Genomic DNA, 15,314 nt, shown 5'->3' on the forward strand with positions numbered 1-15,314 from the left:
GGCGATGAGCTAACCTGCAGCGGGACGGCGTATTTGGCTTGGTCCCGGGTTTGACAGCAGCTGTCAAAATAGCCCATAAAAGATGTCCGAAACGAAGTAAGTGTGAGCAAATTCTTGTGGGAAGAAATCGACTTTTTCACCAATTTTCCGCACCCCTAGGCAATGAAAAATACGTTAAATACTTTCCGCCGGCTTTGAAGCACTCGGTGGTGATAAGTTTTACCCGTTCTGTGCGTGTAAAGTGGGTGTAAGAAGGCCTGTAAAGTAAGGGCTCTCCCCTACCACCACAACCACCCTGTTTGTACATGTGTTCGTGGTGGTGGTGGTGTTAGGGGGCTCTCTCCCGGCGGCAGGATGCGTTTGCTAATTTCGGCAATAATTGATAGACGCCAAGAACCTTCGACCTCTTAAGGGGCCTTGTGCGGGGAGCGAAAGTGTAAAAAGAACATCAAAGTGTAGCATCTAATCGTTTTCGCCGTTTTCTTCTCTTCCCTCCAAAGTGACGACTCGCTTACCTTCGATTTGGGCAACGACGATCCTGCCATTCTTAATGAGGACGAACTTTTGCTGTCCGACGACGGTAAGTTGAAAAATCGATTTTTGGCTTTACCCCCCTTCAACTGTATCATTAAACGCATTTGTTCTTCCTTCCCCCCACCCCGCAGAGAGTGGCATCAAACTCGACCAGCCGGATGAAGATTTCCTGCTGGAAGAGACGGATGACTGGGTACGCGATGAGTTGGTAGCGTCGAGAACTGTGGTGCAACCGAAAAGTGAAACCAGTGCGACAGTGCAAAGTGTGCCCCGTGACAGTGAAACGTCCGCACCACGTCTGCCGGTGCCCGTTGTACCGGCCGTAAGCCGGTGCGATGATGATAGTGAACCAACAGAGGGAGCCGGCTGCCAGGAAGCTCCCGCGCCGGCACACCAAACGTTCCACGTCGATCCACCCATCGAACCGACCACCACTCGGAGCAGGGACGATACTGGCGAGGCGAATGTAGAGGATGTTGCTGCAACCGGTGCCGAAACAACGGCGCTGCCTACTACGACGGAGGATGAGGTCGCCGCGGAAAGCGCATTTGAAGAGCCGCAGCCGGATGTGCCGGATGTTGGTGCCAGCGTGTCGAAGGAATCGTTACGGTCGGCGTCTTCTGGCGGGGGGCTGGGGGTGGAGAGTGGCACGGTTTCCGGCTCGACGACGGTCGAGTACAGTACGTCCGCCCAGTCGCTTGCCGACACGGTCAGCTCGGTCCCGATGTCATCGAGCGGTACGCACCGAACCGACCGAACCGCCGCCAGCGCGGAACAGTGCGACACGACCTCGTCCGAGGATGTGCTGTACCTGTACGCGAACAACCAGGAGCCGGACGGTTCGTACGATACGGACGAGACGAGCGAAAAGCGTGGCTGGAAGAACGAATCCAAGAACGAACCGCGCCATCCGATGCACCAGCAGCAGCACCAGCACCAGCAGCAACAGCCCCATCCGCTCCTAGGCCACCATGGACCCGGCAACCGGCTCCAGCCCGGGTACGGCAAGCCGGGCATGAAGCACCCGCTACTACCGCCCCAGCAGCAGCAGCACCCGGGCGGCATGATTGCGCCCAACATACTCGGACCGCACCGGCCAAACAATTTCGGCGCCATGCATCCGGGCGGCGGCGGTGGTCGTCCAATGGACTTCCGGCCCGGTGGCAACCGGCAGCGCTACCCGCTCCGGCCCGGCTTCGGACCGGAAATGATGGGCCAGTACCGTGGCATGGGACGGATGAACTTTCCGCCCGGGCCACCGCCACCGGGCATGCACCATCCGGGCGTACTGATGCCGGGGGGACCGGGCGGTCCAATGCCACCGATGCGCGGGTTCCCAGGGCGGGGCCATCCGTACGAAATGGGACGACCGATGCCGCCGCGTCTCCTCCGCCCGATGGGAGGTGCCAATGGGCCACAAATGTACCGGAATGCAGGTCCGCCGAACGGGCCACAGGCAAAAGGACCAGCCATTGGGCAGCAGGGACCTTACGGACCGTCGCAACAGGGGCAAGGTGGTGGTGGTGGTGGTGGTAATGCGGTCCCGCAGCCGCAATCGCTCCTGTCCGGCACGTTCGATCCGATGACGGTTGGTGGAGGCGGTGGAGGAGGAGGAGCAGGAGTAGGAGGAAGTATTAGTGGCGGCATTGTGGGTGGTGCAAGTGGTAGTGTTGGTGCCGGGAGTGGTGCCACGATTCAGCAACCGTCACCCGTCGCCGCCGCCCCCGCCGCTCCAGTGCCCGGATTCCCGCAAAAGGTTCTCATCAATCCTAATTTTAAAGGTGGCGTGGAAGCGGTCAAGAGTGAGTATACGAAGACTTTTCTTGGTTTTGTACATTTCGCTATCACTGGGGCTAGCTTCTGTTTTGGCACTGTAGATGAGCCTCCACAAAACGAACTGCCAAGAGGTTTAAGTTAATTGCGGTAGGATCCGGTTTATCGTGTCAAACCGATCAAACGTAGTAGTTTTAGTAGGCGGTGGATTTTTAGTAGCGCATGTGATTTTGTACCTTGCAATTAATGATTGGATCTCCCCTGTGGTGTAGTGTGCAATTTAGGTGTGTTTCAAATTAAGTGTTAAATTAGTTGTAACAAAATTTTGAAAAAGAGTGAAAGCAAGCGCGTAACAAGTGCGCCAAGAAAATGAAGCAGAAAGACGAAACTCGATCCGATGGCTGTTACGTTATGTATTTCACACGTATTTTATGTTCGAAACATGCTTCAAACATTACCATTAAACATTACCACATTACCATTACCCTGTGTTCAGCGTTAGTGTTGTAAGCTTTAGCATTAAGTTGTTCTATTTAATTATTATTGACGACGTTCGCCGCGGGCGGAAGTTGAACTGTCCATAAAAAAACGCTTCCGACTATCTAAATAGTTATTTACGCTGTATACATAGTTATGCTTGGGATTACTTTCTCCGGAAAAACTCTTTCCCTCCTATCATCCAGTCCTGTGGTTTCGTACGCGCCAAGTACACGCACTTTTGTTTTTGTTTTTTGGCCAATTGAGCAAATAAATCAAAACATCGTTACGTAGTTGCACGGTTTGCTTTTTGGATCGAAAACTGGACGCGTTAGCTTACTTTACAAAAAAAAAACCCTTCTCTATCAACCGGTTCCGTTTTCGCACCTTGCAGATCAGCTCATGCGCGATGCGGCGCTCAGCTCGCAGCAGTTCGTGGCCGGCGTCGCCACCGCCCGGCAGGTCAGCGACGACGAGCTGCTGCGCCAGCAGGAAGAGTTCATCAACAAGAACCGGATCGAGGTGGAGAAGCGCCGGCACGAGCGGTCCCCGTCGCGCGAACGTGACCGGGAGCGGGAGCGCGAGCGCGACCGCGATCGGGCCCGATCGCGCGAACGGGAGCGATCGCGCGAGCGCGACCATCGCGAGCATCGTGAGCGGGACCGCGACCGCGAACCATTCCGGGGCCGGTCGCGCTCGCGGGACCGGGACATGCGGCCACGGTCGAGGGAGCGTGATCGCGAGCGTGACTATTCACCCCGCCGGCATCATCGCGCTGGCAGTAGGGATCGGGATTTGGGACGGCCGGGCCGGCGCAACTTTGGCAGGAGTCGAAATGCGAGCCGCGACCGCGACGACGACGGCCGGTTCCCGAAGCGGCGAAAGAGCAGTGATTATGGGGAAAACAACCGCGGACATTATGAGGTATGTGTTCGAGGTGGTTGAGGTGTATTTTTTTGAGTCTTTCATTGAGGTTTTTGCTTTTTTTTTTTTTTGTTTTCTAGCGCCATGACGATGACGAAGATCCCGAAACGAGGGCCTATCGGATGGAGATAGAAAAGCAGAAGGCGACCCGGGAGAAGATGCTCCGCGAGAAGGAGATGCGTCGCAAGCGGGCGGCAGAGGAGAAGCTAAAGTCGCGATCGAATGTAAGCGTTTGATTGTTTGGTTGAAATATCGTGAGTTTTTTAACATTGTTTCGTTCATCCCCTCACTCGCGCAGGACCCGAAACCTCAGGAAAATACGCCACCACCCAAGCTGACGCCGTTGGTGGTGACGGAGAAGAAAATCATTACGCTGAAAAAGAAGCCGGACCAGGCGGCGGCGGCGGCGGCGGCGGCGTCCGAATCGACGCACGGCCGTCGCTCGCCGACCGAACGCTCCAACAGCCACGCTAAACCGGCGGCCGGCGATCAGCAGGAGCGCACGCGTTCGCGCCACCCCGACAACGAGCCGCAGCCGAGTGACGGCATCAGCAGCGAGCTCAACTCGGAAGCGATCGAGCTGGATCTGCTGGAAGAGTTGCTGCTGCGCGAGCCAACGCCCGAACCGATGCCGTCGAAGCCGTCGCGCGTTACGACCAGCAGCGGCCAGGTGTCCACGACCAGCGGTACGGCCCACGTCACCACCTCATCGTCCGGTGGGGAAGGGGCAGCAGGGTCGAAGGGTGGACGGGATCGTCACCCGACCACAACCAGTGGCAGCAGCGGTGGAACAGCAGCAGCGACCGGAGGTGGTAGCAGCCGACGCATCGTGCTCATGAAGCCGTCCGGCGGCGACAAGAAGGACCGGCTAGCGGACGGAGGAGGCGGAGCGACAGCAGCTGGCAACAACAGCAACAGTAGCAGCAGCAGCAGCAGCAACCGGAAGGCGCGCATCTTCGACCGGCTGGACAGACGGATCGGTGTGAATGAGGCGGACAAGCGAAAAATCCAGAGGTTAGTTAAGGACAATTAATCGGTTTTCCAACGTCCCCGCTCTCCTTCACACAACCATTTCTCCCCTCCGCTCCCGTGCCCTCTCTCGCGGGAAGCAAACACATTGTTCAGCAGCCGATTAATGCGGACGCACCCAATGCCATGCCCCAGCTTCACGTGCATTAGTGTGTCCAAATTATACATATATATGTGTGTGTGTGCATTCGTGTGTGTGAGAGAGAGAGAGAGAGAGAGAGAATTTGAATCCACGCTTGGGGTGGATTGTTTGGCACGTGTTAGGAACTCGGCAAGATGGCGCCGGTTGTTCGCGTGCAGCTACAGTAGTGTATAGTGTACCTCTTGCGGGAATATGTAGAACCAACCTGATTTTTTTGTTAGGAGAATCGTTTTGTTTCCGAGTTTGCCTCAACTTTTCTTTTTATTATTATTCTTAGTCATATTTTTAATGCTTACACACCACTGCAGAATATTTCAGTGGATCAAACCATCTTTTATGGTACATATACACGCGTTGTACGATCCGTTAGCATCAAACAAACAAACAAAAAGCACTCCCACACTTTGCTACAGGGCAGGAGAAATTGGTAGACTGTTTTTTTTTTAACAATTAATATTATGTATTAAACTGTATCACATAGTATACAAGTGCACGTTTCTTGCGCAAGGCAACAACGCGTTTTATAGCAACAACACAACCCGACATGATCATTACGCGCAAGCATTTCTGTCGCCGTCGTCGTCTTCGTCGTCTCGTTTTCCCCACACTTATCATGTAAACGCTTATTTAACGAGGTCATTTTACTTACCTGGACTTTTTTGCCCGTTTTAGCAGAAACGGTGGCACCGCTGCGATTTTAATTTGTATTCACTTTTGTTCTGTTTTCGTCGTGTGTTTGCGCGTGTATTTCGAACAACAACTGCGCGGTGTAATACGCTCTTAGAATAAGTGATGTGTAAAGACTTTTTTCTGTTTTTTTTTTTGTTGGTTTCGATAGGTTAACTAGTTAAGCAAACAAACAAACCCCGATTGTCCAGATTGTTGTGTATGTACGGTACGGTTACATAGGTGTGGCTACACGTGATCTGCCTTTCATTGTATTGATTGTATGCGATATGACACGCGGGGGCTTGACGACCACACACACACATATATATATAGAAAAGGCTTGGCAAACAAGTGAAGCAATTAAAACATATTTTATTATTACAACAAATACATTGCCACTCTCGCAAAGGAACCCAAACAAACAAACAAAAAACCCTTTGACCGTAAGCTTTATTGCTTGAAGGCGATGGTATAGGAGTGGAAGGTAGTGAAGGCAAACAAAAAAAAAAAACATGCAAGAACAACAAGAAAAGAAAAAAAGTAACAAAATTTAATGATAAATGTTAAGAACACTAATACTAACACTGTAGCAAAACATGTAACGTCATCTTCTTCACCCTTTTTTAGTTCCATTTGGTCCTTTATTCTTTTTTTTTCATTTTTCCTTCCTTTCATCCTTCTCCCTTATCTTCCACGTGTCCTTATACAAAGTTGATCCTCCATTTTCCTCCCTTTTCCATTAAAAGTAATTGTAACTGTTGCAGTCTAGATATTGTCCTCTTCTCCTCTCCCCTCCCCTCTCCCCCCCCCCTCTCCCTAACCCACGCAGTGTAACGACACTACTTTAAGATTAACCAAATAAAATAAACGCATCAAAAAGGGCGCGTGCTGCTCACTACACGCGTGGTGTGTGTAGTACCAGCGCGCACACGATGAGAAAGCGCAGCCCCTGCAATTCCAAGCAAAACAACAACAAAAACCAAAATACACCGAGCGTGTGCGTGAGCGTTTTATTCGAGTGTATGTGTGTGTGTGACGGAGTGTGTAAATAATAAGTTTCGTTTCGTTTGTAGTAGTGTTCAGTTCGGTTGTACTAGCATTAGCGGTTAAGAAGATTAGTGTCGACGCACGTCGTGCGCGAGGCGCGTTTGCGTTATTGCGACCGCGGAACACAGCGTAACACACAGTGGGTGGGGCGGTGTGCCATCAGAATTTGGGGGTAACGTTTGGGACCGTAATTTTAAGTAACACAGCTCTCTCCTTTTTTTTAGTAAAAGTAGTATCAGCAACCGTAAATAGTGAATATTTTAGCTCGAATAGGTCGAAGTTGGATGATCGATCGAAAGGACGAGAGCCCCTGCGGGGTTTGTCCCTACATTACGATACGTTGCCATATGCACCCACGATGCTACCTAGGTAATAGGAATGATTGCAGAGAAGAAGAAAAAACTCCGACAAGCGAATTTTAGTACAAAGCAACCCATGAGCGTGGAATCGGAGCAAAAAAAAAACAAAACATTCCGCAGTAGGCAGAACGGCTCGGTTGCCACGTAACGTACGCCAATACTTGTGATAACGTGTAATTATGCTCTCTATGCCTCTCTCGCTGTCTCTCTTCCTATTCCTCTTTCTCTCTCTCTCTCTCTCTTTAGCTGCGATTAATATGACCATTTACGTTAATTTAGGTATTTGGCAGGCAAACATATGACAGATTGTCTACATTTATGTGATGCTTAATCAGAAGAAAGTTGGCGCTAATGCCAACGTTAAACAAATTCCACTTATCGCACACGCCCGCACAGTAGAGAGTCGACTGGGGTGTCTCGTGCTACCAATGAAAGTGTTTAACACGTGATCGTGGACGAGATGATGTAGTGTGTAGCACGTGATAGGTTGCTTTTGCCCAGGAATGATCCCCCCACCCCAGTCAGCACAGCACAGTCCGTGGGCGGCGGGTTCGTGTGTATCGGTTTGTTAGTGTGTTGATGAAGGTAGCTCAATTCGCGGTTAGAGTCACGCTCTTGTTTTATTTTGAACTTTAATTTACTTCCTTTTCTTTTGGGGTACCTTTGAGGGATTTTTTTTAGTTGTTGTGGGTAGTAGTAGGTGATGGACTTGCAACTCCTTGCCGACTGATCTTTCTTCCCTTTGCTGCTATCGCTAGGCTCTGCTCTACGAGGAGGGGCTGGGGTTTTCGCGTAGCATTTTAAACAGTATCAAACACGAGTGGAAATCCATTTCCATTTCAAAAACACACAACACACCACGTAAAGAGGGTATCAACCAACCAACCAACCAACCAAAAACCTAAAAAAAAGATGCGAAAAAAATAAAACTCGCCAAAATGCTCCGCAAAATAAAATAAAAAAACCTTTCGTTTTTGCAAAGGATTTCCTAAACAAACAAAACAAACGCTTGTGTGAATTTATGTTGAAAGAAATTATGATAATGTTGATGATTCAATGTTGCTTTTTTCTACTAAAACTCCTCTATCGAAATGCGCGAACGCTCGAAAAGTGCCGGAAAGTGATTCGGCAGTGACTTCAATGCACTAAAAGCTACGAACCAACGATACCTGTATCGCAGATGTGCTACCTCGACGGGTGGACCGAACTCGCTCGTCCGAAAAAGGAAGCGTTACAATGCGTTACATTTCATCGGTCTTTTTTTGTTACGGTGGTATATGGCAGTGGGCAGACCAAAGCGAGTTTATATATCAGGGTGGGTTATGGTGTTCTTCCACACTAATACATCTAGTATGCATTGAAAGTGTAATAGTGTCTCGTAGAAATCGTAGATGGTGTTACTCTGGAGTAGTTAGAAGAAAGAAGCCAAAAACCAGCTTGATGGTCAGTTTTTGGATTGATATCAAGATATAAACGTGAATGCGTTTAACCGGAAAGCTAGGAATAGTGTACCAATCGAACAAAAAACGGTAGAACGCTGGAGCCATGGAGTGGTTTTTTCACTAAATCAGTTAAAAACGACCAAAATCAGGAAACAAGCTTATTAACAAGTCCGAGAATGCATTCAGACCACTGCATGCACAACAACTAAAACCTCAACTAAACGATGAATCTATTGAAGCTTTTTCATCCAGCTGTCAAAACTTTCTCTCGCTTTTTGATCAAATGTTCTGGATGACTCGACCTCTGTTTTAAATAGATTTTGCTTTCGACAATGGCTTCATCAATGCGTCAGCGATCATGAATGCAATAGGGCAGTATAGAAGCTTACCAGGTCTTGAATGAAATTGAACCGAGAGTGCCTATATGTTCAGTTCTTTGACTTTCTCGTTCGGCTCACAAGAAGATGAATGCCGAGTTCGATATTCTTGATGGTCTTTGGCCCAGTCGCCTTTAACGTATGCTGCAAGCTGTCCAGGATTCGATTATTGGTTCAGAGGCGGCCGTTGTAACGTACTTCCACAGGGTTTCCCGGACTAACAACATTTCGATTTTCGACAGTCATCTTGTTTCATATACACCGCTACGGAGCTTCTCGATACTAAACTATCCGCCATGCATTTTCGAATTCACTTAATTCACAAAGAGTAGTACAACTTGGGTCAATTGCCTGTAGGAACGCAGTAAAGGTGGACTTGTCTCTTCAAGTGGTAATTGCAAACTATCTTTGTTGAACATTGTTACGTTTTCGGGTGGTTCGTAATATCAAACGTTAAACAACACGCGTTTACTTATACAGCTAACAGGATACTTTTTATTCCGCTTACTTCCTAATCGCGTTCCTACTAGCTTGACCGCTTATCCGAGAGTGTCCTCACGATCCCTGGCTAAACCCGAACACACTCACGTTCCGAGGCGCGCAGCTCCTGAGTGCCTAAGGGCGTTTTCTACTCGTCACAACAAACATATTTCTATGACTGCTATGACTTGCAAAGTTTCAATCTTGCTTGCTTGGATTGGTTCGTAGCGAATGCATGACTAACAAGAATTGGTTACAGCGCGCGAATTGGCAGATAAGGAATAAAACACCAGACATGAAGAATCTATGGAATTTTACAGATTCGAAGTTCGATGTTCGTTTGTCTTGTTTATTAGACGATGAATAAAGGTACCAGACACTTATTGCAACCAATTGCACAATTATAATCCAGCAACTGAAACGCTCTGACTTCGTGGTGGTCGTTCATTTAGCGTTACTTTGCACGAATCAACATACGAGAGTAAGCCCAACCTTCGTTTATCTGGTTGAAGGAATCCCAAACAATATTTTGTGCTTTGTGTCTGCGCAATGCATCCCCTGCCGTTCCAGTGTACGATCCGACCTTCGCCAGCGGATAATGCTCCTCCTCACTGCCGATCTCGAACTCATCGTACCGTGCGTACTTGTAGTTTCCTTCGAAGTCTTTCAGCTCCACCAGCAGCTCATGCCCTCGTGCTGAAGTAATCTGGTGCAACTTCTCGAAGCCGAGCCAGAACTCCCCATCCTTGCTACCGAACCCATTCCGAAACTCGGTCCAGTTGCGGTAAAAGTCCACCGATCCCTCGTAACGGTAGTGGATCACAAGCCAACCTCCTCCGTAGGCCGTCTGTTCACAATATCCCAGAAACGGTTCATCGTTCTCGGTAGGCTGTATGATGTACTTGCCCGATCGCTTCGAGGGATTCTCCTTGCACGATCGAAACGCGAAACTGTTCAGAATTATGGCCGAATTGATCATGAGCAGTTCTAAATTGTGGGTGGATCCCACAATTCCGGCAAGCTTTTCATCCGTTTGCTTCACCGCGGACTCTATCTCTAACAGCTTGTTCTGCAGGGTTAGCAGTTTATCTGACAATAACCTGAATATCTTCTCATTAATGACTATGGCTGGTTCTGTACCGCGGACTTTGTTGGTCGTTGAAAACAGCACCACAGCTAACAGCACGAATGTTTTGTGAGCAAACATAGTGAGCTAACGTCAAAGACTTTATTCCCAAAAGATGATACTGAGGCCACAACGGGCTATGCAGCATCCTTTTATACAGGAACTAGCATCTCATACGTCATCCTTATCAATGTTAGACATAGGTGAATAATTCACGAATAATTCTACTTCCCACTTATCAGTACTGTGCGAATTCAAATATTTCAAATGATGACAAGCTTATCATCGTGGGTAGTGAAAATACTCACTGTAAATCGTGTTTTTTTTTTTGCATCATACGTTTCTGAAGCCTACCAAGGGAACGAACGTGTCGGAAGAGAACGTGAGATCGCAGATGAACGAGGAAAAACCCAAATTGATGGTGGCATCATCAGCGAACATACAAAAACAAACCTTGACCTCTTCTCTGTCTGGTCTACCGTCTTACCTTGCATTGTAAGCCTATGATGCATTGCATTATAACCAAACATTTGATAAAACGCTTTATTGTCAGTATAGTCTGAACTCACTGGTTGAACTTCGATTCACTGCCACACACGATGAAAACGATCTGCATTAGTCAGTATTTTCACTTCATCATGTGGAATATTTGCATTCGCACGGTACTGATAAGTGAGGAGCTGTGCAATTCTGCCCGAAATTATTCACCTCCATCCAACATAGATAAGAATGACGTATGAGATATAGTTCCTGTATAAAAGGATGCTGCAGAGCCCGTTGTGGCCTCAGTGTCATCTTTTGGGAGGAGAGTCTTTGACGTTAGATCACCATGCTCGCTCACAAAATATACGTGCTGTTAGCTGTGGCGCTGTTTTCAACGACCAACAAAGTCCGCGGTATAGAAACAAACGACACAAATGCGTGCGCCGCCGGGTTCACGCTCGGGATGGTCGCAAGCAAACTGCAAACGCTGCAGAGCAAGCTGATGGAGATGGACTCCACCATAAAGCAGTTGAGTGAAAAGGTTGGCCGCAACCATAAAATGCTGCTGACTCAACTCGAACAAAGCAACCAGCTGGTATTAAAGAAAGATTTAGATCTGTTCATGATCAATTCAGGCATAAATCTGAACAGTTTTGCGTTTCGATCGTGCAAGGAGAATCCCTCGAAGCGATCGGGCAAGTACATCATACAGCCTACCGAGAACGATCAACCGTTTCTGGGATATTGTGAACAGACGGCCTACGGAGGAGGTTGGCTTGTGTTCCAGTATCGTTACGACGGATCGGTAGACTTTTACCGCAACTGGACCGAGTATCGGGACGGGTTCGGAAGCGTGGATGGAGAGTTTTGGCTCGGGCTGGAGCATTTGCATCGGATGACCTCGACCCGGAAGCACGAGCTGCTGGTGGAGCTGAAAGACTTCGAAGGAAACTACAAGTACGCACGGTACGATGAGTTCGAGATCGACAGTGAGGTGAAGCTATATGCTTTAATAAAGCTGGGATCTTACAAGGGATCGGCAGATGACTCATTGACACGCCACAAGGGCATGAATTTTACGACCAAGGATCGGGACAACGATACCTGGAATGGTGGAAACTGTGCTCAATACTATCATGGTGGCTGGTGGTACTGGTCGAATCGAAAGTCAAATCTGAACGGTATGTATAGAAATAGTTACGATGAGAAAAATATGGTTTGGGACCACTTCAAAGATATTAACAAGGGTTTGGCGTACTCACGTATGATGATTCGTGAAACGTAACGGTGAATGAACGGGGGTGGGATTTGTTTATGAACGGTAAATTAACCATCTGAAATTTTAAAAATTAAGTAAAAAAAAAACCGTCACCGTCTAAAAAAATAAAAGATAGCGAATAACAATTAAGCTACAAGAAATATTTCACGATAAATGTTTGTAAAGTGAATTTAGTCAAAAGCTGTATTTTGAGATGACAAACATGTGAGTCGTATGCGGTTGTCGTACAAAGCGAAGAAGTTACAAAAAGTTGAAAACGTGATTACTCTTACTTAGTGTACACATCTGTAACATAGGTAACGAATGGTTCATCGCTTTGTTAGCACTGAAGACTCTGCTGGGTTGGTTTGAACTTTGGATCTATTTCAGCATTGATATGCTTTTCCCGTCAGCTCTAGGATCGGCATTGGTTCCGGATAAGTTCAAGCACCGGAATGGATTATGGATCTTTTCCGAAACTGGTGTAGATTACAGATTAGCTACAAACCCGCTATGGGTCCATATCCAGCACATAAGATCCAGTACAGTTATGATTTCAGTATAACCTTGAGAGGTGGTATGGGTTCGGGATTAGATCTCAGTCCTGTAAGGACCAGTTTTATAAGCTCCCTATAAGCTCCAAAATCGAAATGAGATCAGCGTGAGGTTCCAGAGTTCCTCTTGATATGGAATTTCGTTGTTTATTTATAAAAAATAGCATTGCGTGCTCTTTTGGCTCATTTATGTATGTATCAGTGACCTAATGTAGGGCCAAATCAACTAGTAACGTAACAAACATCTACTTTAAACATAACGCTTTTAACCGCCACTCTACGTATATTCAATTTGAAACAGTACAGTTGCTGTAAAATTTTCACCGGGATAGTCAATGTCAAAATAACGGACAAACAAGCGCCCGCTGTGCAAAGGGACAGACAAAAAAATAATCGCTTCTCGCTCATTTTCTCAGTCCTTCCTTCTCCTTCTGCCCTACAGGAATTTTGTCGCGCTGCTCGTCCCCTGTGCTTTCTCCTACCACTCGCATATGCGGGCTATCATTCGCTCTCATTCCCTATCTAGTGCTATCTCTCTCTCTCTCTCTCTCTCGCGTGTGATCATTGCTCATGAGCAGAAAAAAATTGTAGACGAACATTCTGGTGGTAATAAGGGAAGTTGGATAAAGACGGACACATTAAGTAAAATGTTAAAAATCCAAGGATGTATAAATACAGTGACCATGAAAATTTTGCATCGGAAACTGTGTTGAATCTTTTAAGTTTTCTATAGATTTTGATTTTGAGAACATGTTTTTTCATGCAATTTTAAAATGGTCGGGTAGTAGACAGACACCTGAAATGGGAAAGATGGATTTACAGTATTTTAACATATTCTAATGCTAAACCAGTCCTTCGCCTGCCAGTCCGTTTTGCAGAATCCAAGGCATTTTATAAACAGCGGGCACTAACAGCTGACGTTATTCCAGCTTACAGAAGAACAGTTGTGATCTTCCCTTTAGGAAATTATTCCACAGAAAGTCTGCCACCCCAGCATGTTTGATTAGCTTGTCAATACGATGTCATATCAATGGCTTTCTTTTTGTTGATTAAAGATGTCCAAGTCGTGGCAAGATATTAGGTTTCGTGAATTCCCGCACCAGCGTCCCGCAATTAATAGCCTAACGCATGACTGCTAGTTTGACCAGTTTGCGCGCGCTTGCGATATTAAGTGCGAAGGCTGCCTTAAGCATGATGACGTTCCGAACACAACTGATGCGCTTGTCCTGTCAAATGCAGCAGTTGCATTAAACGATGCTACGCTTGCGAAATAAAGTAAAAACCTCTGTAAACATTGATCAAAATTTGTGTAAACTATGTCTCTAATATCCTTCATTATTATCACTTACTTTGAGTGTCTTCATCCAAAGATAATCACCCAGGTACTGCTAACGACCCAACGACACCCAAGAAGTTCAACGAGTTAAAACAGTTAAATTCCATGAGCGATTTATCTCACACGTAACGGAAAATGAAAAGAAAAGAAAAAAAGAATAATTCAACCTGACCTAGGACCTTACCAAGCTGCTACGTAGGAATGCAATTGGACTCTCTCAACCCAATAAAGATTAATGACAGGGCAGAAAGAAATGAAGCCAACCGGTACAGTGCCTACGTTCCCATGTTAAGGGCAGCTGACCTTCAACCGCGTCCCTGAATCATTTTGGCTAGAAGACAAGCAAGTACGTAGGGAATGAAAAGAATAAAATGAGCAAATTTGTACCAAAAAAGAATAGAACAGCAGTAGTGAAAGGCATGAACTTACAAATAAATGCTAGTTTAAATGTTTTTTTTTTTCTGGTACCGATTCCAGCCTCCTTAGTTTCACAATATCAACCAGTCCGAGTTGCCCAACGACTTCTGATCCTCATAACGTATTCACCGTTAGCACAGAAGCACACCCCTTACCCGGTGTTCCGGTCATCCTATCGACGGCCACACTCACCCTTGAGGAAAGCGAAAATAGTAAAAACAACTATTTCGACCGCTTCCGCCCACCAGGACAAGTTGCCAAAAACAAAAAAACAAAACACCCCAAAAACAAACCATTGATCCCGCGATCATTTCGTCACGTGACATTCACCGGCTGACCGACTTGTGCAACTGTGCGTACGGTATCGTCGGGACGCGTCATCGCTTCCCAGGCACTGCCATTACCAATCGGTCGTAGTAAATGATTCCAAAACAGAGGGCGGAGTGGGATCGCACCTCGGCTCTTAACAGTACCGATAACCATGAACTTATTTCGCGACTGACACACACACCCAAACACCTTCCCTCTTATTTTCTCTTTCTCTCATACACTCTTTAGGACCGCCACAAACCAAAATAATTGCACTGCGGCCAAGATAAACCAACGAAACGAACGAAAGCTCTTACACAGACAGCAGCTCCTTTCACTTTTGGAAATTTTTCGGCCCAAGCCCAAGTTCTCGCTGGCGTGCGTGGTTGTGGATGTCGTTGTTTTTCCCCTCTGCACGCAAGCTTGTCGCTGGAAATTATTGTCCAGAAAGTTTGCAAGGTTATGCTTTCGAAATTCTTGCCCGCTCGTGAGGGTGGGAGCATGTATGTGTCAGTCGGATCGGCATCGAATGGTCCGGGATGGGGATCGACTGTGATCTCGTCGGCGTCGGCGTCCAT

The 15,314-nt window shown here is 47.3% G+C and overlaps 3 protein-coding genes across 3 annotated transcripts; 2 read left to right on the forward strand and 1 right to left on the reverse strand.

Annotated features, from left to right (window-relative positions):
* The first annotated feature begins 44 nt into the window (after positions 1-44).
* Positions 45-7,951, forward strand: LOC121599086 (death-inducer obliterator 1-like). Its single transcript, XM_041926597.1, has 6 exons — positions 45-96; positions 501-580; positions 666-2,336; positions 3,179-3,708; positions 3,789-3,932; positions 4,007-7,951. Exons 1-6 carry the CDS (start codon positions 83-85, stop codon positions 4,739-4,741), a joined length of 3,174 nt encoding a protein of 1,057 aa, XP_041782531.1. The 5' UTR covers positions 45-82; the 3' UTR covers positions 4,742-7,951.
* A 1,623-nt stretch (positions 7,952-9,574) lies between these two features.
* On the reverse strand, positions 9,575-10,474 carry LOC121599608 (fibrinogen-like protein 1). Its single transcript, XM_041927532.1, has one exon. It carries the CDS (start codon positions 10,458-10,460, stop codon positions 9,708-9,710), a length of 753 nt encoding a protein of 250 aa, XP_041783466.1. The 5' UTR covers positions 10,461-10,474; the 3' UTR covers positions 9,575-9,707.
* A 743-nt stretch (positions 10,475-11,217) lies between these two features.
* On the forward strand, positions 11,218-12,285 carry LOC121599609 (ficolin-1-like). Its single transcript, XM_041927533.1, has one exon. It carries the CDS (start codon positions 11,326-11,328, stop codon positions 12,145-12,147), a length of 822 nt encoding a protein of 273 aa, XP_041783467.1. The 5' UTR covers positions 11,218-11,325; the 3' UTR covers positions 12,148-12,285.
* Positions 12,286-15,314: the final 3,029 nt, after the last annotated feature.

This window comes from Anopheles merus, chromosome 3L (assembly GCF_017562075.2).
Source record: "Anopheles merus strain MAF chromosome 3L, AmerM5.1, whole genome shotgun sequence".
Lineage (NCBI taxonomy): Eukaryota > Metazoa > Arthropoda > Insecta > Diptera > Culicidae > Anopheles > Anopheles merus.

Bases quoted from the DNA above. Each gene is read 5' to 3' on its own strand.
- LOC121599609 (XM_041927533.1), top strand. From the start codon at position 11,326: ATGGTCGCAAGCAAACTGCAAACGCTGCAGAGCAAGCTGATGGAGATG.
- LOC121599608 (XM_041927532.1), bottom strand. From the start codon at position 10,460: ATGTTTGCTCACAAAACATTCGTGCTGTTAGCTGTGGTGCTGTTTTCA.
- LOC121599086 (XM_041926597.1), top strand. The intron at 2,337-3,178 runs GTGAGTATACGA...CGCACCTTGCAG, and splicing joins TGGCGTGGAAGCGGTCAAGA to ATCAGCTCATGCGCGATGCG. The intron at 3,933-4,006 runs GTAAGCGTTTGA...TCACTCGCGCAG, and splicing joins AGCTAAAGTCGCGATCGAAT to GACCCGAAACCTCAGGAAAA.